Below are 23051 nucleotides of genomic sequence, written 5' to 3'. Positions count from 1 at the left end.
CAGTTCATAAATTCTTCAGTTCATCAAATCATTTCTTCTCTCACAGCTCACTGCCTGAGTGTGAGTGTATGTGTATGTGTGTGGACGTGGTGCAAAGGACCCAGCTTTGTTTTTTTCCCTCACAATAAAATTGTGGGCTAATGCAGATCATCCAGTACTTTACGTGTACATATCCACCAAAGCCAATACATAAACATTTCTGAAATGTAGAACATGGAACTAGATCCACCTGGATTAAAATTAAAGACAAATATTTATTTATTTGTACAGGGTAAAAATGCAGTAAATTGAATAAAATGCAGGCATTTTAAACATTATGCTCTTCCAGAATACAATAAATACACCAAATTCTAACATCTGTCTGATGCTGATTTCTTTTTAGGCAAATATCTGCTGATATCAGTATGATTCCAATATCATTGCGCATCCCTAGTTAAAGCAAACATAGAGTATTATGATGACCCACGTGCTGTAGGTGGACTTGAGCAGTAAATGAGCAGTACGGATTAGCTACGGTAAGCTAGTCTGTTAAAATGCATGTATTTTAATTAGGGGTGCGGGAAAAATCGATTCTTAGATGCATCGCGATGCGGATGTGAACGATTCTGAATCGATTCATAAATGTCAAAAATCGATTTTCTAAATATTTAATTTATAACATAATGTTGACGGAACGCAAAGGGTGGAACTGGAAGTGCGGAAGAGCTGCTGACTTCAGCTTCGCCACTTTTTAGTGTTTGACAGTCTCTCGTTGCAGATTTAACGTACCAGGAAACCAACTGCAGTGCTTATAAATGCGAATAACGCATCGCGTTTACTTATTTATTTTCTGTAGAGTGATTATCTGAGCCTCACCACAAGCATTTCAATGCATAAATGTCCTGACATGTGCAAATGACAAATAAACTTGAAACTTGAACTCGAAACTTGAACTCACACAGTGAGAAAATATAAATGCTATATAGAAAAAAAAAGATGGGAGAATAATCGATAATCGTTTTATAATCGCATCGCAGCCCTCTGAATCGTAATCGAATCATGAGGTGCCTAGAGATTTCCACCCCTAATTTTAATTGTGTTATAGTGTGTATGTGTGTTTGTCTAGCAGTCCATCAGAGAAATGCTATTCCTACCCTACATTAAATGAGCAAAGAGTAAGAATAACCACGAAGCAGCACTGTTGCTCAAGTAGTCAAGAACTGTTTGTATTGCAGGCTTGTGAATGAATGGAGAGCTGGGCTGTCAAGTGCTGATCTAGAAACAACAAAATGAACTGTGATGCATGTTGGGCTTATAAGATTTATGAAGGTCAGTCAAGGGAAATTTAAGAAAGCATTCGATCTAACAGATTCATATGTGGCACCATTTGAGGAACGATGAGGACAAGCAGATCCTAACTAACTCTTTGCCCAAAGGTTTATAGTTGCTCATCTAGCATTTCTTGTGTTGAATGTTATATGATATGTTCTGGATCACAAGCGCCACTCCAGCTCACACCCAAAGTTTTGGATGGAGCCTCATCTCTCCAGAGAACGTAGTTTCACTGGTCCTCAGACCAGTGCTGGGGGGCTTTATATCCCTTTAGCTGATGCTTGCCATTGGGCTTGGTGACCTTAGGTTCACGTGCAGCTGCTCCAGAGTGTCCTATTCTGTTAGCAGTGCTTTTCTATGGAGATTATATAAGCTATGTGTAAGCAGCTGTATCAGCACTGTAAAGTGACTGGATTCACTAGTTAGAATGAGTGTCTGGATACTTTTGGACAGATTCATGGAGTATTTTTGTGCATGTTGTTTAACTGTTCTCTCCACAGTGTGTGTACATGCATGTGTGTCATTGTGCGTGTGAATGCACGTCTATTTGCCTTTGTGTGTGTGTGTGAGTGTGTGTGTGTGTGTGTTTTGGCCTGGTGCCGCAGGGCTCTGAGCTCCTTGAGTTTCAGACTGAAAACAGCAAGCTCAGCACTTCAGGAGCACCCTGCCCTTCTCACATCTTAGCCATTACCCATGTAACTCTGTGTGCTGATGCTAACTGACCAACTAATGCTCACAGACTTCAACCACACATCCAACTCCCTCAGGCCCCAGAGCCGCAGTGGCTGTCAAAGCTGCTTTAGTAATTGGCTTTTCATCAGGTGAAGTTAAACACAGGCCTGGACGTCATGTAGACTATATCCTTTCGTCTGCTCTGGTGTGAGTGGGTATGTGGTTCTGTGTGTTTCTCGCTGACTTCGGCTCCAGTCGACAGGCGATTGGGAGATGTTGAAAAGCCGTCAAAATCCGAAAATTTTACTGTGAAGCCTTCCTGTGTCCAATGTGAACCAGATGTGTGCATGTGTGGGTGAGCAGCGCTGCTGGTAAAATACAGTTTATTAGAACTGAGAGAGAAGAGACGTCAGCATTATTGCCACTGGAACAGCTGTTAATTATTCATACTGCATGTGTACTATGAGCAAATATAGATAGATATTAAAATTTGCTCTGGCCACTCAAGCCACCGGAATTACAGAAACAGGTTTGTGGTATATACATTATATTTACCATTAGCAACCTTGCTTCAGTACCAGAAACCAGTCTTGCTTTTTATCCCCATTTCCACACCTTTTTTTTTCATTATACCAGTCAAACCAGGGAATGATGTGAAAGGATCCTCATTTTTCTTAATAGTTTGCCACATTGATGATTTTTGTTGTCCAGTCCTGCTGACCCACCTGCATCTTCATCAGGCTTTGATGGCCCTGCAGCCCTGCAGGTTTGTTATCAGGATTGCAGAAGATCAAAAAAACCCCAAAAATTAAAAAGACAGGCAAAAAACTGTGACAAACAATCTTCTGTGCTAACCATTTACACTTTGTGTATTAACCTTTTAATTGTCATCCCATTTTTGCCTGAAATGGCATATCCAAAGTAAAAGGAGCACTGTTCCCACATTCTTTGGGCTACAGTTATGATCATGGCCTCCTTTGAAAGATATAATTGTAGAGAATATGATTCTCTACAGTTGTATGAATTCCTGACACAGAGTAACAGAAGCTGGAATGGAGGAGTTTGTTTCCACCTGACTCATAGTTTGGAAGTGAACGCTTCAATGGAAATTTGCCAGTACCGGTACTGTGATCTAGACAAGGTTAACATGTCTAAAAGTGTCTAAAGTCTTGCGTGATTAGTGATACATGGGAGGTGGGTTAATTATTATATAGTGTTTCTATGTGATTTTAGTCCTGTCCAAAACCACCGTGTCACATTTTTATGGACTGCACACTCTCACGCCACGGAAGATTCTGGCAGCTGTCCACTGTACTATGCTTCATAATAACCATACAAACCATAGAAATAGCCCCAGATTACATTAATCCCACACGAATTGCTGTGCCAGTGGATATTACATTACATCCTGTGGTAAGAGATTTTCTGGCATTTACTTGTTTTCTCTGTGACCCAAATCAAGCCAATATGTACAGTCCTACCTCAAGTTAATGACTCTGAACAGGGAAGTTGCAGAGTGCTCTCTGATAGATGAACTACACAACGACAATACTCATAACATGGTTGAATAATCTGTTTTCCATCTCTAGGTTTCTTTTTTTAATTGTCATTTATCAACCGTTATAAACGCCCTTACCGATTTAGCAATTAGCTCATATTGGCTAATAATATCGCCATGCTGATTTATCGGTTGGGCTCTAGTTTAGAAGCCTGTGTCCATGAGCCGTTATTTACATGCAATGCAGTCTCGTCACTAAAACCATCTTTATTGTTGTTTTCCTAGCTTCGCTTATCTCTCATCAACAGAGCTACTGGTGCCTTTTAGAACCTTATCTCAGGCTTCCTGTTGTGTCTAACCACATCAGTTGTTTCAGTTCTTTTTACATTGTAACCTAACTATGTTTAGCATTTCACTGGCATTTACACGTTGTTCTCTGTTTTCTAGTGATCCCACCTACGTACAACTTTAACTATAATGGTGTCTGCATGGGCTATTAGCACACTACTGGAGTTGCTTAGTTGTGGGGCAAGTGTGTCCTCTTTTTAAGCCTCTTATAGAGGACACGGAAAGTGTACAATCACACACAAATGTGATTTAAGCCTCTACTTCCTCCCAAAACCATGTCAGTCATAATCTGTGGCAGTACAGCATGGGCTGGGCAAAAATGACACAGCTTTAAACAGTGTGTGTATTCTTGTCTCCTTGTGCACACTGGAGATACGTTGAAGGATGAAGTTCTGCAAATGCTCTATGCAAATGTTGTGCATTTAACTGCAGTAACACCACTGGTGGAAACATGGTGAAAGTTTGGCTGTAAGCCTGTGACTTCCTGACTTTTCCTCTGATTTCCCTTCATTCTAGCCTCATGAAGGCAGCTGAGAGCGCTGTGCACGTCTGGTGATTTAACTAAAGTGATATTAATGAATGAGCCAGGGAATGCTGGAGGGGAAAAGGCAGCAAACAATTTGTCAAGGTGTTGCTGAGTTTCCTAGCAATTTTATGACAAACATACAGTTGTGCCAGTTCTGCTTTCCTCTTCAAAAAATTTCTCTCTCCTCTCCTCTCCTCTTTCTGGTAAACAGTGATCAGATTAGAATACAGGAAATGCATCAACTCTGCATGTGTGTGAGCACTCTGTCACTGGGGCTGGTGTCCTCAAGGGTATGTATTCAGTACCTTTAGTTAGGGAACAAAATGATACTATTCTGTTGCAGCTACTGTTTTCTACTTAAAATTGTCAAGTTATGAAAAGGTACAAAGATGCCCTTTTGCCCTGGGAAAGTAAATGTGGTGTACATTTACACTTCATTAAAAGTACATATTTAGACTTTAAGTACCTTGTTGTACCTTTAAGGATACATTTACATTGTTTGTACTTTGAGGGACTAAAATTTACTATGATGGTACACTTTTTTCTGACAGTGTACATAAGGACAGAAATAGCAAGAAGTATTCCAGATATTTTAGAGGTAGCAGCACCAAAAACAAACATCAGCGAGAGGGGAAGCCCAACATACATTCTTAGGAAAAGAAGTGCTATATGGAATCTTTTTGTAAAGGTTCTGTAAAGAACCATAAACAGCAGGTTTTCCATCATGGAGAGAAAACTATTTAACCATGCAAAGAGCAATTCAAATGGGTGTTTGTGTTATCACAGTTCCGCATAAAACCATTGCCTTTACTAAGTACACTTGCGGAACCACTGTTTTAAGGTTGTACATAGGATATAGTTTCTGTTTTCAGTATCAGCAATGTACAGGTATTTAAGCCTTTCAATAGATAGACTGTTCAGTCTCTTTACTTCTTTTACAACTTTGTTTTATAAGTATACTTTAACTTCCCCTTGAAAGTGTATGTGAAGTCTGTTTGCTGTGTCCGTTTTTCTTCACTAGCCTGTTAATTGAAAATATAATGGTGACTGCTGCACATTCAGCCTTCCAGTGAGTTCAGGCTGCGCAGTATATCGTTTGTTAATTGTTTTCTTGATTCTAATATCACAGTTGTCTTTAATGTGCTTGTCAGTGCATGCTGTGAAGATTCTGATCTGAAATCAGATTTGCCATACGTATAATCACTGTCATTAGGAGCTGGGAGAAAGCTGATCCCAGATCAGCTCTCTAAAACGTTTGATCCTTGTGAGCCCTGAGCTTCTGAGCGGTGCAATGCACTGGCCAGCATTGTATTCTGAGTCCTGCTGCTTTGTCCCCTCTTTTTTTATTATGTAACTCTGCACACCATGCTTGGCAAGTGCCTCCCATGCTACCACAGCCAGGCATCTCAACTTCAACTTATCCCCTAGTGTGTCCCGTTTAAGGAACGAGAGGAAGAGGAGAAGAAAAAAACAGCACTCATCTGTGGCCTTTGAAGTGAGCTACTGAAGCAAGAGTATGTGTCCTGTGCGCACTCTGTCTGTCTCTTTCTCTCTTCTCTGCTTGATCTGGTTACTGTGTAGACAGGAAACACTAGAACTATTGTTGGCCTGAGGAATGCAGCGAGAAAGGCTGCTTGAAGAGACATTCTGCTCCTTATAGTTTTGGCCCCAATCACAAGCCAATGAGCTCCCTCATTCTCTCTGATCAGTGGAAGCTATTAGTTGCAATGCTGGTAAAAATTAATCTTGAAGTATTATAGACACTGGTGTAATCTGGGATTTGTTGCTAAGGGCAGCTCCCAAGAACGTGAGAGAGAAAGAGGCCTCAGTATTGCATCAGTTCCTTCCTCATGACCCTCCCTCAGAGTAAACATGGCTTTATGTAAGACAGGAGGCTAAGACTGAGCCGTCCGGTTCAAGTCTGAGGAACGCTACTACTTCACTGCGATAAACCAACATTTCTGAAGTGCTGGGGTACTTACTGATGACCGAATGCTGTTGTAAGCAGGGAGTAGGGGAGTTAAATGACGTGAGGACAACGTTGTGTAGTAGTGGAATATGTTTAATGCCGTTGTGTAACAAGGAAACCCCCCCCAAAAAGTAACTGGATTTTGTTAGAGTTACAGAAAAATAACTTGCCGGATGACATTAAAGCAGCTAATCACTCAGGGTGGTTTTTGCTCAACTTCACGAGCTTTTGTTGAGCAATAAACTGTAACAAAAGAAACAAAATCTCATTACAAACAACGTGTGTACTATGCCAGTTAGGCCTGCAACAGCTAACTGACATTATTGATAATGTTGATAATAAAAAATAATTAGCAACGAATGTTATCGATTAGTTGACTTAATGACTTTTGTGATGCCCATTTACATCTCCTGACTGAAAGAGGTAAAGTACAGATAGACTACAGTGCAGGGTGATGCACGACTCACATAGTCAAAAATATGGGAACACCTCATTTTTTTTTACATCCCCTATAAAAGATGGGATTTAGTATGTAATAAAACTGAGCTCACCTTGGTGATAACAAGACTGTCATGTGTGAGGATCTATAGAAAACTAATTCATGGCAGCAAATAACAAATGCTCAACATGGTGAGTAAATGCTAAAACCACAGTAAAACTGTAGTTGGAAATAGCCTGTTGTTGTCAGCTTTTCCGCTTGATGTGTTTTATTTTAGCATACTATACACTGCTTGTCTAGACAACTGCATTACACCTAAATTATACATATCCATTATCAGAGTGTTTGTGCATGCAGATTTGCTTGTCCACGCGGATATGGATAATTTTCTTTTAACTTTTTTTTTTCTCCAGGCTTTGGTCTCTCACCCTAAATGTCACTAAAAAGAGTTCATGACTGAAGGAAGGTTGGGCTGGAGTTCTGGGCAGCTTCTGCTTTGCACTAGTTAGACTGGCCTGACAGAACAGAGAAACAGTGGTGATGGGTGTTAAACAGAAGGTAGAGATGGGAAATTTATAGAACGCATGACAGAAAGAGGAGGGGCTTCAGGCGTGGACCTCCTCCAAAACTTTAGTTATCCTTAACTCTCTTTTTTAAGAGGTATTCCGTACAACCCTGTGTAAAGATACTGAATTAAGTGTCTCAGTGTTTGTATTTTGCTATTTGAGGCTGTTTGTACTAACAACTAATAAATGCAAGACTAATAAATGCTGTCGCTCTAGCCATGATCAAAGACACACTCATGCACATACAAACACTTCACGGCAAAGATGAAAGTAAAAGTGCCACAGGCGAGAGCTCCTTATAGAAGCACTTCTTGCATGTGCGTGTGTATTTTTGTGAGGGAGTGTATGTGCGCACTTGAGTGCAGTAGGTTGCTTTTTAATTCTGGCCATGTCATAACCTAAAAGTGTGGCTTGGGCCACCAGCCAAGCCAAGCTGCAGAAGAACAAAGCTGTACTCCACAAACCTGCTGCCTGCTGCTACCTGCCCTACACATGCACCTGTTCTTGCACGGCATGACACCAAACCACATTTTACTCACTCAACACTTATTCTGACACACTGTTTGCCTGTAATAACATCCATAGCCATGTGTGACATTTAGGGATTGAAGCTTTATGTGAAGTTTAAAGGGTAATGACCACCCTGGTTACCCTGGGTAATTGGAGAAAGCCTCTTAAATCAAACATGCTACTTGTTTGTGCTTTAAAGATTTTATCTTATGTTCTTTTTTTTCGAAGACACTAGTCAGTCCACATATTCAGTAATGGTGAATCAAAGAGGCTGCATAGTTTTGTTTTCTCTGCTAGAAGTGCAGCTAGAAGGATTCTTTGTTTTGAGATAAAAATCTGACGACTCCAGAGGAGTTATGGCATGTGCATGCCCAAACTGGCCAGAGTGAAACGCATCAATGTGTGTGCTACCGTATTTCTATCACTGTATAAAAGGTGCAAGAGACCCCCTTCATTGTTGGATGTACTGTGGGTTTTTTTCCCTCCTTCTGAGTAAGTGCACAAGCACTACACTGCATTACATGTCTTTTAAAGTTCTTATTATAAGAAGACTGGGTGTATCTCACACTGTCCAGCTGGTTTCTGCAGATTTTTTGGGTGATTAAAATACTGGCGATCACACACCTACACATCTTTTAAGTTGTTGCTAAACCGAACAGAGCTCAAAGAATTCAGGTGAATGCATGCATTCTCCCATTACGCAAATGAAAAACATGGAGCAACTTGCTGCTGTTGCTGTTTTCACTATGTTTTGCACTGGTGTAGTAAAGAAACAACAGTTAAAACATTTGAATGGGAGTTGTGGGTGTAAAGATATGTGGAAGTTTTCAGAGTTTTAATGCGCATGCATAGATTTGTGCTCACCCCTTAAACTCACTTCTTTAAAAAGCTTTTTTTTCTTTATTTGTGTGCTGTATTTTCTTATTTGGTGTTTTCAGTTTTCATTGGCTGTTGGGGGAATGCATTCAAATTGAGACGTTGGCCAGCATTCACTGCTAGCCAACTGACATTGGGGTAAAAGTTGTGTAATGTAATTCCAGCTTTAGTACTTACTATTGAGTTGTTTAATCAGAGTAATGATGAAACACCACTGATGTGTGACGTTCGTATTCTTGTGTCTTCTTGTTAAAAAAGGTACTTTTTCATAATTTCTGCATCACTGTTTTCATTCCAATATTTTCATACTTTGCCCTGTGCACCGTAGATTTCCACTGTGTGGATTAGCGTGTGATAGAGAGAGACAGAGAGCTATCTCTGGCACTCTCTCCCTCCAAACGTCCTTGAGCTCCTCACACTCCACCACTGTCTCCTGCCCGCTGGGAGAGAATGACTCGGCCTACATGGTCTGCTCTGCATATTTCTGCTCCTTTGAATAACTTATGGCCCAGCACTGGAATTAGTCTCAGCCCATCACTCCTGGACTGCCGGGGTCAATGAGTGACTCACTCTCTGTCTCTCTCTGACCTATTTTGTGCTGTGCTTGTGGTGCGATCCTTCATTCTCATGAGTTCCAGCAAAGTTGCTGTGTCCTTTCATGCTGATCTGAGACCGGTTTTGAGCTTTTCTGTTAGTAGTGAGGCACAATAAGACAGGAGATCAACACAAAAAAACACTTTTTACTTGTAGCAGCAAAAAGCTGACAAGCTCCATTGATTTACAGAGAATGTGTCCAGAGGAAGATTCTAACATTCATCTTTTTAAATAAGCAGCTAATCTGTGATGTAGAGCTATTGTTGTTGTTAAATTAGGCATCTAACGCAATTAGCATTAGCCCCTCTGCTGCTGGATTTGAGTTGCAGTAGTAGTGGTCGATTGCTTTGTAAAAAGTTCTATTTACTTTCCTTTGTTCCTTCTAGGAAAACAAGTCTTTTGGTTTGTAGCTTCACACAACTTTTTCCCCAGAGGTGCAGTTTTCTACCACTCATAATGCAGACAGACAGAGCTGAGTATACAGATAGAGCATTGAGCGAGAGAGAAAGATGCACAGAAAGGCTAAAAAAGAGAGAGAGCCTTACAGAGGCCTGAGCTCTCATCCAGAAAGCTGTGACATGTTAATTAACCAGTCCGTGTCCATCCTCTCTTCTACACTGAGCTGTCACTAATCCCTGGTTGAGCCAGCATTAGACCAGCACTCGCTTTGTCTGATCATGAGGGTGTGAAATTGTGCTTTTCTACATTAGCGTACATGTTAACAGCGAGTGACAGTGTGTAAAAGGCCCGCTGGCCTATGGATCAGCTGGCCAGTCTGAGCAGACTACAGGCAAACTTCATCTCATGCTAACAGGCAGAAAAGGCGACTACTGTGTCTGCTGTAGAGCTATGGATAGCCTTTTAATTTAGCTGTCACATCAGAATTAGTGACATTTGCGGAAACTTCACTGTATCTCTAGCTCTGTTGTGTACCACAGGGCATGAAATCATGGCATTTTCCACCAGTACAGTATGCTAACTAATCTAAACCCAGAACTATCCGCACCCTGGTCAAGTAACTGTGTCTATTTACCATCACACAGCAAAACCGTGAAAGTGGACAGGGTTCTATTGAGGTTGTTTGATGGTTTGATTGTTTGAGGTTATTCACATGTTGCTAATAGTAAACACAAAATAGTAAATACAAAAAAACAGCAACTCTGGATTTGGTTTTACATCATTTATTCTGGAAAAACACTATATCTGTTTGGTCGCCAGGAGTCGGAAACAACTTGACAACACTTCAAAATGCATGATCATGGGTTTGTGCACAGACACACATTACTACACACTACCATGTTGGTGTCACTGCTGTGATGAGAATGGCCACCCACCCAAATAACATCTAGTCAGTCGAGGTCCTTTTCTTTTTATGGATGGAGTTGAGTGACATAGTGCCTGAACTGATAATCTACAGTCGGTAATTGTAAACTTACAACGTGCACCCATATGGTAAGTGTGCCTGATAAAATGATCAGTTACAGTAGGTGCAAGATATGTGTGCGTAATAAACAGCATATAAATTAGTTAGGTCTTCGGGGCACTATCCTGTTAAATCTACACTCTTTAGCTTTTTTGCATTGGTGAAACATATGGTCGTCACAACCGTTTTGCTTGGTTCTGTATGTGGATATCTTTATATTTTTGTGGTATGCTCTGCTTCTGACTGACTGTCTGGTCTCTTTTGTCCCAGGTGGACAATTCAACATACCAGAAACCATTAAAGCACAGTATAGTACAATGTTGTGCAGTGGGGTGGTGGCCATGATGGGTCCCAGTAGGCTCCAGGCCTCTGGAAGTTCCTGTAGAATTCACAGTCCTGTTCAGGTCCATTGCATCACACTCACACGTTCCCTGCTATTGATCAACTCTCTTTCTCGTTGGGGGAGTTCTGCGCTGTGTTTACAAGAGATTTACCTCTAACACATGTTCTCACCCCCATGTTTCGCTCCTAACCTGCTTGTGGTACTTTCAAGTAATATGCACACAGGCAGTTGGGATAATCGTCTACTGAAGAGTATGATGAGGCGGGGTAAGAGTTACAGGTGGTTTGTTGCTAAGGTAACAAACAGATTAAGATGTTAAAGTCAAAGGAGCTACATGGGTGCCTTTTATAATATTGCGTGTGATGTCTGCATAAGCTAGGGCTCATATTCAAGGTTCTTGCCACTTTTTTTGTGTCTCCAGAGGAAGGCAAACTGTGATCAGTCATGTATGTTTCTACATGAGTTGCAGAATAAGCAGAGAGGTGGTGCTATAAGTGTTATAGCAGACATCTGCTCCACAAGGGCCCCACGGTTCCACACCATAAAGTGTTAATTGAAATGGGCTTGCTGAAGCTGAGTGGAGAGGCTCACTTGTAATATAGGAAAAGAATAACCAAGAGAAGTGCATTCGAGATTTTTCTTTCCAAATGTTTCTTACCAGAGTAGGTGAAGACTTGGATACAGAGCACTGAGAACATTTGAGTAACTAATGTGGGTTTTTCTTGACTGAGTGGGCACATTTGCTGGTTTTGTTGGCTAGAATATGTGTTAATTCTGTCATTATTATTCAGTAAATGCCATTAGGTTTGAGTTACATTGTGCATCATAATTCCTTTTAAGACACAGTGTTGGCTGATTTTAGATTGATAGCTTCTGGTTCTGATAAAGCAAAGGATATCTTCCATCTTAAACTTATCCATGGTGAGGGCATTGTGCATTTTTTAAATCTTGCTAAGCTGAAACACATGATTTTGTGTGCCTGTGTGTATGGTATGTACACATGTCTGGTAATGTGGTTATGGAGCATAACTTTCCTACTGTGATGGCCCACCTGAAAGTCCTGGACATTTTGCACAGAGGTTATTATATTTAATCCTGTTTTTTTATAGTTATTTTAACTGAGTACTTATTCTCATATGAATAAGAACTGTGTGTGGAGTACACATTCCTGTCTGAAAGGACCTCAACATCTACACCAGTCATGTCCACCAACATTCTTCTTGGTGTTTTGTTCCCTTTTTGTCCTCAGGCATTTGGGAACGCCAAAACAGCCCACAACAACAACTCCAGCCGCTTTGGCAAGTTCATCCAAGTCAACTATCAAGAGAGCGGCACAGTGAGAGGGTATGACAACTCACAGCTTTTGTCTTCATCTATTGCCATTCCCCCTCTTTTTAGCTTCCTACATGCATCTCTCCCTCTCCTTATGGATGTGTAAATTATTAAAGTGTTTCATAATTGTTGTGTTGCAGGGCATATGTTGAGAAATATCTGCTAGAGAAATCTAGACTGGTCTATCAGGAGCACAATGAGAGGTAAGATGAAGTAACATTCCTCTCTTGAGATGTATGTACTTTTGCTCTCAGTTTTTATGAACATTTGTGTCCATCATTTCTTGTCAACATTTGATAATAACTACACTGTCTTCAGTCAACAGTGATAGCATGAGAATCCTCAGTCTCATATTTATGCTCCATATGACTGGGAGAAATTATCACCCACTGCAGCCAAATCCACATCAATGCATAGATTTGTCTTGATACTCCAAATGAAGATGTGGCATCTGTTAAAACAGCTGTATGATTCTTTGCTAACATACAAATCTGGTTTCTATCTGTGCCAGAGTTTGTTTGTTTGTTTGTTTGTTTGATGTTTACTATGCGTAAACCACATGTCCAGGATTCTGAAGATGGGAATATGCTGATACATATGTAGATGCTGGAACATACAAAAAGACAATGTAACAGTTAACTGAACACATACTTGTTTACACATCACTGAATTGTATATTTTGGCATGCACTGTATTTTATGTGTCTCCCAAAACATTCTTTCTATGTTCACGATATAATGATATAATGTAATAATAGTTAATCATTCCAGCATGTAGGCTATTCTGAAACAGTGGTCACCAACCCTCTTACTGGAGATGCACTTTCCTGCAGAGTTTAGTTCCAACCTGCATCTAACATGATCACCTAGCGCTGATGGATCTGATCAGCCAATCAAAGACTACTGAATAAATTAATTAGCTGGAGCAGGTGTGGCAGACCTAGACTCTGCAGAAAGGTAGGTTTCCAGGACCCGGATTGGTGACCACTGTTCTAAAGGGTGCACAATAGGTGCGCTTGATATTAAAGATGCATACTTATTGTCTGTCACATTTGAACATGCAATATGCAGATGTATGAATACTAGCTTGAATATGAAAGGATGAAAATTAATCTGTGCTCTGTCAGTGAATAAGATCTGTGAATGTGTTCCAATACAAACTCAATTGTATTGGAACACATTCTGAGTGTTCTTTATGATTATGTCCATTTGCACAATTATGTCCATTCTTTTCTCTGTCTCTCTCTCTCTCTCTTTCAACAGGAACTACCATGTGTTTTATTACCTTTTGGCGGGAGCAAGTGAGGAAGAGAGAAAAGCCTTCCACCTGCTCCAACCAGAGGAATACCATTACCTCAATCAGGTAAGCCTGTCCTTCTCTCTCTTCCTCAGACTGCACAAAAGAACAGAACTGAGTCTGACTGAATGCGGAACCCACTATTTTATGCATCATGTTTTCTTTTTCTGTTGAAATGTAATATTACAGTGCCCCCCTTACATTAATTTACTGTTACCAAGAACTGCGTACACTCACAGACACACAGACACATGCACACGCCTGCATGTGCACCATGCGTGCACCACTCTAATGCAAAACCCGGAGTGGATTAAACGGCTTTGTTCTTTCATCCACTCCTTTCTTGGCTCTTTCCTAAAGAAGACGAGAGAAAAACACAGCCCATTTCTTTCCCTCAGATGTTTGTCCCTATAGCACACACCCCATAATCCCTCTCACACAAAGAACTGGATGACGCTCCCTGTTGCTGGGTGCTGCTGTTGCCATGGCAATAGTCATCGTCGGCAGCAGGGGTAGAACCAGCGTCAGATGGGGCAGGCAGTTGGTCGCGTGCTGCCTGTTTAAATGTCCGCCTAGCATTGACAAGCATCTACGTACTTGTGAAGCCCCACCACCCCCACCACCCCCACCCCCGAAAACCAAGCTGTTAAGCTTTTCCCAGTGCTCTTTCCCCCTTCCACTATTTCACTGAAGACAGCATTGATATGGCAGCCTGTCTTGTTCTCTCTGCCAGCCTAAGCAGACAACACTGTGTCCAATCTGAATAAGGCCGCCGGCTCTTCGCTGGTGTGAGTGTAGTTAAGTCTTCTACAGCTCCTGATTGATTCTGTAGGTGAGAAGTTCCAACCTGTATCTCAGTAGTTTTCTTAGTCTACTGCACTTCAATAGCAGCATATTTGCTAATATCATATCCTAGTAGGCTAGTAATGAGATCACATTGAGCAGAAAAACATTTTAACAGGTTTAAAAAAAATTACAGGTAGTGTCAGGAAAAAAGCAGAGGCACAAATGTTAAAAATGCTCCATTTCAGGTCATTTGTCCCCTCTAAAACATAAGTACGAGGTCAAAGATGCCCCTAAAATAGCTTATAAAAGTAATAAATCATTGTGAATTAATGCAATTACCACGTAATGGAACCGCCAATAGTTTGTGTCGCTTGACTCACTAATGCTAACCTGACAGTGTGAATTCTCACTCGCAGATAAAATCAGCCAATTTGTTATATGACAATCTGGTGTACACAGTGATGTCTTAATCAGTGTCTTAATCGGTGTCTTAATAAAGAGCATTAAACACCAGTTTTGTATTTTTTTCCAGTGCAATAGGACTTTGCCTCATTTGTACATTTTATGCTGTTGAGGTGAAAATACAATTTTGGGTTAATTTAAAGTGTTATTTTGAATATTTTGCAAAAAGTGCTGCTATTTGTTTATAAATCTCTGTTAATTTGGGTAAAAACTGCTTTTAAGGCATCCCTTAAAGAATTTACAGTTAGAGAGGCAGCTATATGGGAATGATATCCGTTATTTTTCATGTACATTTCTACCAATATCGATAATTAAATAAAGTGGTGAACAGTATGACCTACTTTATCATTATCATAATAACTTACATCACAATATGGTTTTCTGAGCATATCTAGTATATTTTCTTTACTTAAAGAGCATGGACTGATTAACTGCTTGTTTCATTACAAAGACAGCATAATTAGTCCTGTTTAATTGGATGTAGTGCAGCGCTGTGTGTAAAACAATGACTTAAAGTCATTGTATTCATAGTTTTCGGTAAAATGTTGGTACATTTTAAATATTTCCTTACTTGTTAATTTTTGTCTGTTTTAGCCATATCACTGACCTCTACATAAATATTTAGAAAATGTAGAAATAACCTAAATCTACATGGACTAGCATTACAGATAAATATAATATTTATTTCTACAGGGTTACAAATACAGTGAATAAAAAGCAGACATCTTACCACAGTAACCTAGTATCACCTAAACATTCTGCTCCTTGTGCATCCCTAGTACAATTTCCTACCTTGATCTCCAGCCATGTATTCAAAAATAAGCCAGTAAATAGTCTAAACATGTTTATGATTCCAGTGTGGGCATTTATCAGTGAGTGTGTATGTTTGTTTGTCTTTTCTCCATCATCACATCTCATGTCTAACCACATGTATTTTATCGCCCATCTGTTTGAGAGTGCATGTTTGTGTGAGCGTGTGTGCATGTGCGCTTGTGTGAGAGAGAATGTGTATCTGTAAGCCCTAACCCCTTCTAACTTACTTCCAGATGACAAAGAAAGCCCACAGACTACACTGGGAAAATTACTATGAGAGCGAGCTGGTTAGTATTGTCTGAATGTGTGTGTACCTTGTGTGTGTTGGGTATCTGAGTGTGCATAATGTGCTCTACTATACCCAACATTAAGCTTTCCCATCTCCCTTCCTAATATCTCTCTTTTTTTTTTTTTATCATTTGCTTCGGTCTGTCCTGTGTGTGTCATGTGCCAGGCACTGGCTGTGCTCGCTGGCCTGCCTCTGTGTGTGCAGCCGTCTGTGCAGTCCTGTGTGGCTCCTGGGGTCTTTTCTGCTCATCAGCACATATTTACTGGCACAACAGCTGCTTCAATGTGGTGTGGTTTCTGCTGTGGGCTTTGTGTCAGTATTGCTTTAATGGTCATGCTCTGTATTGGTGCATCTGGTAGGGCTTTTGATTTCTTAACACACCTTTACAATCACTTACTTATACTTGGGCATCTGGGCAAGGGCTGAGGTAAGTTATACTGGTTTGCACCATCCCAGGTTTTAATGCATGCATTAGTTGTATTCTGAATTAAGCTTTTTTATTAATCAAAACATCACTGGCTAATTTTCAAAGCCAGTTCATTCGGTGAGATTAATTTCTGCTCTTGGCTTCTTTTTTTCAGAAAGGAAAAGACAGTTTGAAAAGTGAAAGAACAGAGTGTACCATGCTTAACTAGCCAACAGGAACCTCGCTGGTCCTTTTTCGATACACTAGTGTTAGGGGTTTGATATTTCGCCAGTGGTTCCTGCTCCTTTTGCCAGCAACAAAGCAACTTTGTTTTTCTAGTGTTTTTCAATGTATCAGATATTGTCAGTTGGCTGGTAAAAAGCAGCCAGTCAGCATTTAACTTTTTTCTCTGCTTCTTTAAAGTGTAAAGTGCTGTTTTAATTGGAACAAGACCATATGTAAACTTACAGAACTGGCGTTTTCCTCTATGATCTGTCGAGTTTTAGTAGAAGGAAATGAGTGGCTCTAGATGAGGTGTAAAGCGATTCCTGGACCTTGACTCTGAAAACTGAAGGTTTTAGCAGGAACCCTGGTATGTGATAATGATAAGCTGGACAGTAGGACAACATGCCTGAGGAAAACACATTCATACACACACAGTTCTGTAAAGCAGAAATACATGCAATGCATGTACCAATTAGAGGTCTGCATGGGCAAGTAAAATTGAAGCCTAAACCCCACCTTTACCCAACCAGGGCTTACTGATACTGATGGACTATTGCAGGCATGGTTTTACAATGCTTTGCTTTGTTACTCAGTGCTTGAGCACTAGTCGGGTAGCAGACCTCTTGTACTCGTACATCCAATGACTGTGCTGTTATAGTTGTCAATAGACATTTTAAGCTTAAGCTGCAAGCTGGACATAGGCAGTCTCACACATGCACACAGCAAGAAAGTTCTGTCTTTTGGCTGTAAAGTACTGGTAAAGTACTTTGACCTTATTTTTGCGGCTGACCTCAGAATATTTGACATAATTTTTCATATAAAAAACATACTGGAAGTGCCCAGATTGTGATTTAAGTATGTATATCACTCTGATAATAATGAAGGTTTTAGAGACTTAATTGATGTTTACTGAAGTTTATGAGCAGCTACTTCTAAGTGAAGTGGGTTTGACATGCCATAGGTACAGACTAGAGGTCTGCGTGGGACTGTTTTTTTAGCCCAACACCACCTGCTCCTGCAAGATTCCATCCCGCTCCTGCAGAAATTCTGAATGATTTGTCCCGCTACTGCCCTGCAACCAAAACATTTTGGCCTGCTCCTTCCCACGTGCTTCCACCAAGACAAATTGACATCCAGTATTTGACATGGTCTATTCACAAGTACATTATTCTCTACTGAAATAATACGGTAGTCATGGCCGTCGGGCTTTCTGTGAAGTAACTTCACCATACACCATTTATTCCCAGTAAACACAAAGCAAGAATTAAATGGTTGAATTGTTATTTTGGGTATTTTTGCCAGCTGTGGCTGTTGGACTGAAGGCTCTGTACGATCTCTGATCTACAAGAATTTGCACGTTGTTCACATGACCGTTTGCTTTGCAACTCTTTAAAAAGACTTATTTCATTTTAATTGTTTTAGTGTTGTCTTTTGTATTGTTTATTGATTGTTTTACTTTATTTAGGCTATTCATTAATTTGTGGGATTTTTCTATATGCGTGCTTCGTCCCACTCCCGCCTGCAGTGGGCTGGTTACCCACCTGCTTCTGCACACAACACTGAAAATTAGTCCCGCACCACAAGATATTGTGTCGTGTCCAGGAGTGCAGACCTCTAGTATAGATGTTTTGAGCAGTTTGTTACTGTAAGAGTTTCTAAACATAGAAAAATTGTTGACTTTTGCAATGAGCAATCCGAGTTTTAAAAGGTTGTTCTGATGTACTGTCTTTGGCCTTTGTAGGACTGTTTCACTGTTGAAGGAGAGGATCTTAAGCACGACTTTGAGAGACTTCAGCTGGCCATGGAGATGGTGGGCTTCCTGCCAGCCACCCGTAAACAGTAGGCACAGCTAAACTGAGTGTTTTAAGCTAAGAACCATTGTGTAGTGTACCATTATATCAAGGACATTATTTTTAGCTTGAAGTACCATTCATGCAAAAATGTTTTTCTTCATAAATAAGCAAAGAGAAGCTTAAAACTGATGACGTTGCCAGATTACATTTGGATTGATCAACAAAATCATTAAAAAAAAGTTTTGTTGCTTTTAATTTATATAGATTATGAATTCAGTGAATTTAATCATATAGAAAAGCAGTTTTTTTAAAGTTAGTGGTTTACATATACAAATGATTAATCACCGAATCGTTAATGTCTCTGGCAGAATCTTCTCTCTGCTCTCTGCCATTCTGCTCCTGGGGAATATACGCTACAAGAAAAAGACATACAGGGATGACTCCATTGATATCTGTAACCCTGAAGTGCTTCCTACCATTTCTGAACTGCTTGAGGTAAGGTGCATGCTTATATTACAGATCATGTATTAACAAAATTGTATTTTACACTGTTAGAAATAAAAATACTGTGCAAGTACAATTTTCATTCAACAAGATACAAACAATATAAATGTACCCTCAAAGGTACAACAGTGGTTTTCAGGTCCAATTGTGTACCTTAAATAAGTTTTTTTCCCTGGTGAAAAGTACGTATTTGTATCTTTTCATAGCCTGATGTTTTAAAAAGATCAATAAAATAAAAAGCCTGGAGACGAGACGGGGTGTGTGAAGTCAATACAACTTAGAAAATATAATATGGTTTATGGTACAGTTGCGTTCCCTGACTAAAAGTACGGAGATGTACGGTGACAGTTTATTACTTTTATTTCTAAGAGTGTATCTAGCCCTCTTAATTTTGTTTACTCAGATTTTAGTTACAGAGTTGAATTTATAGGGAATGACTGTTTTACATGCAACATGTAATTTTATAATGCATTTGGCTCTTATGATGTTTTATAACGATCTTGGCATCATTTTGAAGCAATCACGGCTTATTGATGCTTAGATTTTGGCCATGGCCAGTGATTTCTCTGAAGGATTCTGTATAGACAAGGTTTTGCAGTGTCACGGCAATGAAATGTATGGATTCATTTAACATAATGGAGCGGAATGAATATTAATATGCTTTTGAGACATTTGTACAGCAGCACATCATTTTTAAATTCACCACAAGCTGGATGGCTAATACATTTTGGCATCTGTTGAGTTTTGCTCTGTAGACAGTTCATACCAGTGTGGTATTTAAAGCCTAAATGTCTGTTCCCCTTTTAGATAAATTGAATATTATTGGAACTCAAAAAGCATGTAGCTCTCATCTTGTCGAGACAGTTTTCTGAGTAGGTATTTTGATGTCGCTGGCTTTCTGACTGCAGATATTCACTCAGCCATTTCCCTACAAATCTCTCTGAATGAAGGACTGCTGTCTGGGCCACAAACAGACTTGACATCACATTTCCACAGTCACCTCATGATGGGCTGAAGAGCCAGAACATTACTGTGATTTTTCATAAATGTTACCTTACTTACTGAGAGGAGTTGTTTTTCCTTTGTTTTCTCTGCATTGGGTAGTTTGAGTTTGAATACATAAAAATAATCCCAGGTCCAACTTAATCAAACTCCGGTATGAAGTAATGAGGTATCTGAATGCTCAGCCAGCATGTTTCTTAGTTCAGTTCTGTTCCTCACTGTCTCTTTTGTCTGTCTTTTTCTGACTAGGTGAAGGAAGAGATGCTCTTTGAAGCCCTGACCACACGGAAGACAGTGACAGTGGGAGAGCGACTTATTGTACCATATAAACTGGCTGAGGTACAAAATCAAACAGCTTGTTTATGAACTCCTGCTGTTGAATTCTGTCCTCCAAAGTGCCCACTGTTTCTGATGTACTCAGTGACCATATATGTACACACATACCTGTTGTTTAGAGTTCTGAGGGGCCATACCTTTTGAATAAGATACTTCTTTATTTGTCGAGCCCCCAGCAGTGAATTGCCATTAGAAATGTGTTCACTGGTGTTTGTTGCTGTAGTTAACAAGTGCCCTTTTATTTTGCCTTTTTTTAAACAAAGGGAAGTCCCTTCTCAGCTTCCTGTCCTCCTGATTCAGCCCAGTCTTCTTGAGTGTTTGTAGATTCCTTAGTATAAAAAAGACAAGGATTGACCAGAACTCTTGCATTTTATGTCTCTGAACATTATAGAAGGGTCAGACAGTTCTAGAACAACTGGTTTATATTGTCTGGTTATGGAAGAAGGAATGGAAGGAGTTTAGGTTGGAAACAGAAAACTGCAAGAAAAAGGGCTTGACAACAATTTCAATTTCTAGTCAAAATGGCCATTAGGTACATGTTATTCCCATTAGGTACATGTTAAGCCCAGCAACTCAATAAACAGAATGTAGTTATTTTCTTATGAAAATAATTATTTTAAATCTGTTATCTTCAGTATCTCCTTTAGCCCTTTAGATGCTCTTGAGAAAACAATATGAAGGCAGCTAAGGTGGGTTTGGGTAGCTGCTTGTGTAAATATTAGTATCTCTTTGAACATAATGTCAGTGTCACCTTTGGGAACCTTTTGTTGGAAGGAGAATAAAACTTGCTGGTTTTTAGATTGGAAGACCGGAAGAGTTAAAGTGGCATTAGTGTGCGCAAAAGTAAACAGTGGACAAATTAATTACTGATATAGATGATATAGATTTGATATAGATAAGTTTTTATTCAATTATCTGTTAAATGTTTCCTGCTTTTTTATGACATTGACTTTTGCACAGTACTGCACACAAAAGAGTCCTATACTTAGACATAAATGCATGCTTACATATGTTTTTAAGTGTAGAACTCGCATACTATGTAAACACACATTCACACTCTGAATTTGATGTGACTCATAGTGTGCACAAGAGTTGCTGTTCTGGTCTTAGTAGTGTGTTTGTGCTGAGGCCTGTAAGTAAGTCACCCTAAATTTACCTTCTTGGGTGGCCTTTTTCTGAATTTAAACGTTTTCTGATTTGAAGTGTTTACTGACATGAGGTGTTTTGCCTCATGAAATGTAATTTGTGAAGGGAACCGTTAAAGTTTTTTCCCTATGAGTCCATCCAAAGTGCTTAACTTTTGATTTAAGTTTTGAAATCTTGAATTTACATGTTAAAAAAGCAGTAAAAAGAATGAATCATAGAGAGGGTGTTTTATGTAATGTTGGTGGGTGGATGTGGTAGATCTCGCTCCCAGAGTTCAGCTGAAAATAAGAGAGGAATCAATAATGCAGGAGGGAGGGAAGGCATGGTTTTACCCCTGTTTGAGCTTGAGGGAGTAGTCATGCTGTCCATATGCATGTGTCATTTTTTACCCCCTTAATAGTGCCATTATACTTAAAACTGCACAGACAGAAGCTGTTCAGGTTCACACACATGTAGAACCGCACATCAAAGCAAAATACAAATCTTCAGAGACTAGCCATACTTGAATTACCCTGGATGATCTCTGCTGACTTCTGAAAGACTTCACTGCACTTGGTCTTTACAGCTTTTTGACTCTCTACGGGCTTTGACTGCTCATCATCCTTTCACCTTGACCAGCCAGGCACAGCAACTTGTGTCCAAACTCTCATTTTAGTGTACATTTTTTAGTACTCCTTTCATCTTCTGTAAAAAGGGACGGTATGTTTTACTTCGGCATGTTGAAGCTCAGTAAATGGCTTGCTTGGCAGGCCATGTTTTATGGATCGATCAGCAATCCAAAAAGTGATTTGTGTGTCTGGATGCACTTAAAACTTCTGGCATCAGACCGATTTCTGGTTGGGAATCTGGCATCGTAACAGCAGGAAAGAGGAAATCACTAACACTTTACTCAGACCTACTATCAGAAAACCCATGTCCAAATGCTGTTTTAGACCTTGGTCTTATGGGTTTACTTAGTGTTAGAATTACAGTAGAAGTTCTGAAAGATAAAATTGGTCTAAACGTTACTTTAGACCCCATCGGTCAAGTATGTGGTCATGGTGTTTCTCTGACAGCTGCCTGGTGGATGGCTTAGCAGCCTGCTGAGAAGTATCTTTCTAATTTCTGTTCTTCTACATTACCTGTGCTTCATGGCGTAGGCTTGGAGCTGTTCTCTGTTTCAGAGCAAAATAGAAGTGTGAATTAAGTCACAGGAACCTGACCTTTTTATGGAAACTTAAAGATATGTTGTGGTTTTTGACACCTCCATTAACATTTCCTGCTTTGACACTCACAGGATAAAAGGAGAGACATTTATATTTAGGTACCAGTTATCCGTTTATGCTGTAGGTTTGTTATCATTGTTTTACATTTTCTCTCCTCTTAAAACCATTAATGCTCAAATCTCAATGAATAAGAACTGATCCAGGAATATTGTAATGGATTGAGTATAGTTTTAACTCAATCCATTACAACAATGTGATAAAATTCCAATCTTTTGTTTGTTTATTTGTTTATTTTACTCTATTTACACCACTGGAGTTGCCATAAACAGACACTTGCAACAGGGGGAACATTTTCAGAGATTTCCAAATGGTTTAAATGTC

The 23051-nt window shown here is 39.8% G+C and overlaps 1 protein-coding gene across 9 annotated transcripts in view; it reads left to right on the top strand.

Moving 5' to 3' along the window:
* myo9ab (myosin IXAb) overlaps positions 1-23051 on the top strand; it is a 103564-nt gene that overhangs the window by 45947 nt on the left and 34566 nt on the right. For 8 of the 9 annotated variants that reach the window (XM_036576344.1, XM_036576343.1, XM_036576346.1 and 5 more), the window contains 7 exons: positions 12325-12419; positions 12548-12610; positions 13670-13769; positions 15998-16051; positions 18426-18523; positions 18846-18972; positions 20233-20322. In XM_036576344.1, the coding sequence (XP_036432237.1) occupies positions 12325-12419; positions 12548-12610; positions 13670-13769; positions 15998-16051; positions 18426-18523; positions 18846-18972; positions 20233-20322 (627 nt within the window). The remainder of the gene's footprint in view (positions 1-12324; positions 12420-12547; positions 12611-13669; positions 13770-15997; positions 16052-18425; positions 18524-18845; positions 18973-20232; positions 20323-23051) is intronic. The other variant, XM_036576342.1, reaches the window with a different exon arrangement.

This window comes from Colossoma macropomum, unplaced genomic scaffold (genome assembly GCF_904425465.1).
Source record: "Colossoma macropomum unplaced genomic scaffold, Colossoma_macropomum, whole genome shotgun sequence".
In the NCBI taxonomy this organism is placed as follows: domain Eukaryota; kingdom Metazoa; phylum Chordata; class Actinopteri; order Characiformes; family Serrasalmidae; genus Colossoma; species Colossoma macropomum.
Note: the sequence above shows the minus strand (reverse complement) of the source record. Positions and strands in the feature narration are given on the sequence as shown.